This window comes from Pterocles gutturalis, unplaced genomic scaffold, assembly GCF_000699245.1.
Source record: "Pterocles gutturalis isolate BGI_N339 unplaced genomic scaffold, ASM69924v1 scaffold10211, whole genome shotgun sequence".
Lineage (NCBI taxonomy): Eukaryota > Metazoa > Chordata > Aves > Pterocliformes > Pteroclidae > Pterocles > Pterocles gutturalis.
Genome location: NW_010100398.1, coordinates 67704 through 69042, shown reverse-complemented (window position 1 = coordinate 69042; position 1339 = coordinate 67704). Strand labels below are relative to the sequence as shown.

Sequence of the window (1339 nt, the reverse complement as noted above, 5' to 3'; positions counted from 1 at the left end):
GATGAGATCGAAGAACTCCTCCGTCTGCGGTGACGCCATCAAGGAGGACTGAGCTGGGGTGAGGAACACAGCAGGGTCACAGCTCTGTGGGCTCAGGCCTGAGCTGCGGCTCTGCGCTGCAGAGAGCCCAAATCCTCATCCCCAAACCGCTGTTCAACCAACTGCTGCCAAGCCTTACGCCCTCCCCGCTGGGCAGACACCGGCGATCGCAGGTGAGCACAGAGCTCTGAGCACTCGCCCTTGGCGGCACAGGCTCCCCAAAAGCCCGGCCTTTTTAGGGCAGCTCAAGCAGAGGCTGCCTCGGTGAGCCTGCTCTGGGTGTCACGAGCTGCAGGACCTGTGTCACAGCACGTGGGAGAAAACACTCGGGGGGGTCTGGTTCATCCCCACGTGGAGCAGAACGGAGCCAGCCTGGGCTCAGCTGCTGGGAGGGGGCTGGCACGAGCGGGCAGCAGCGCGTCCCACTCCAGAAGCTACACATACACTCTCTACTGGATCAACCCTTGCGGGGAGCATCCCATCCGGACACCCACGGTGCCTGGTGCTTTCTAGCCCTGGGGGTGCAGCGCTGGAGGAGCCGTTGGGCCCTGCACAACCAGAGCACAGCCCGATGGGTGTTGCTGTCCCAGGGAGCACAAAGCACTTCAGAGGGTGCCCCAGTCTCCCAACATGACGTGCTCTTCTTAGAGCTCCAGCTTGTGGAGTTGCAGCAATGCATAAAATTCTCAGTGCTGATGCAAAGGTGAGTTTCTTCCCCTTCAGCTCACAAAGAAACCTTGAAAATAACACATGTGAAAGGCTCAGAGACCAAACGAGAGCTGAGCAGAACGTGTGCCTACTTGTGCATTCTTTATAAAGCTTTGTATTTTAAACTCAGTCTCCTAAATCACACAGCTGTTCCAGTTGTGTCTTGAAAAAGTAATGCTCATTTCCACCCTATTTTTAGAAGGTAAAAACCTTCTCACCTCACAGCCAACCTGCCTTCCTGCCGCAGCCTGACCTTCCCCGCTCTGCTCTGGCTGCCACTCCGGCCCCTGCTGCTGGCACCTCCTGCCCTGAGCAGCCTGTGCTCTTGTCGTGCTTGGGGGATGCCAGGGGTCTCCTCCTCTCCTGTCTGCACTTCATGTTCACGTGGAAACCGATAAATAAATCCCTCGGTTCAAGTGAAGTGTTTTGAGCCCTTTGTGATGGTGCTCAAGCATGCGAGTGGGACCTGCACATTTTAGTGCTTCTCTCCAGCGTGGTTTAAACAAAGGACCTCAACACCGTATCGTAAAAAAAGACACGAAACCAAAGTGCAAACACAGCCCTGACCTGCCTTTCCTGTCCCATCCATTTG

At 56.1% G+C, this 1339-nt stretch overlaps 1 protein-coding gene across 1 annotated transcript in view; it reads right to left on the bottom strand.

Moving 5' to 3' along the window:
- GPSM1 (G-protein signaling modulator 1) overlaps positions 1-1339 on the bottom strand; it is a 51150-nt gene that overhangs the window by 711 nt on the left and 49100 nt on the right. Inside the window, exon 13 of the mRNA XM_010079651.1 lies at positions 4-53. Within this exon, the coding sequence (XP_010077953.1) occupies positions 4-53 (50 nt within the window). The remainder of the gene's footprint in view (positions 1-3; positions 54-1339) is intronic.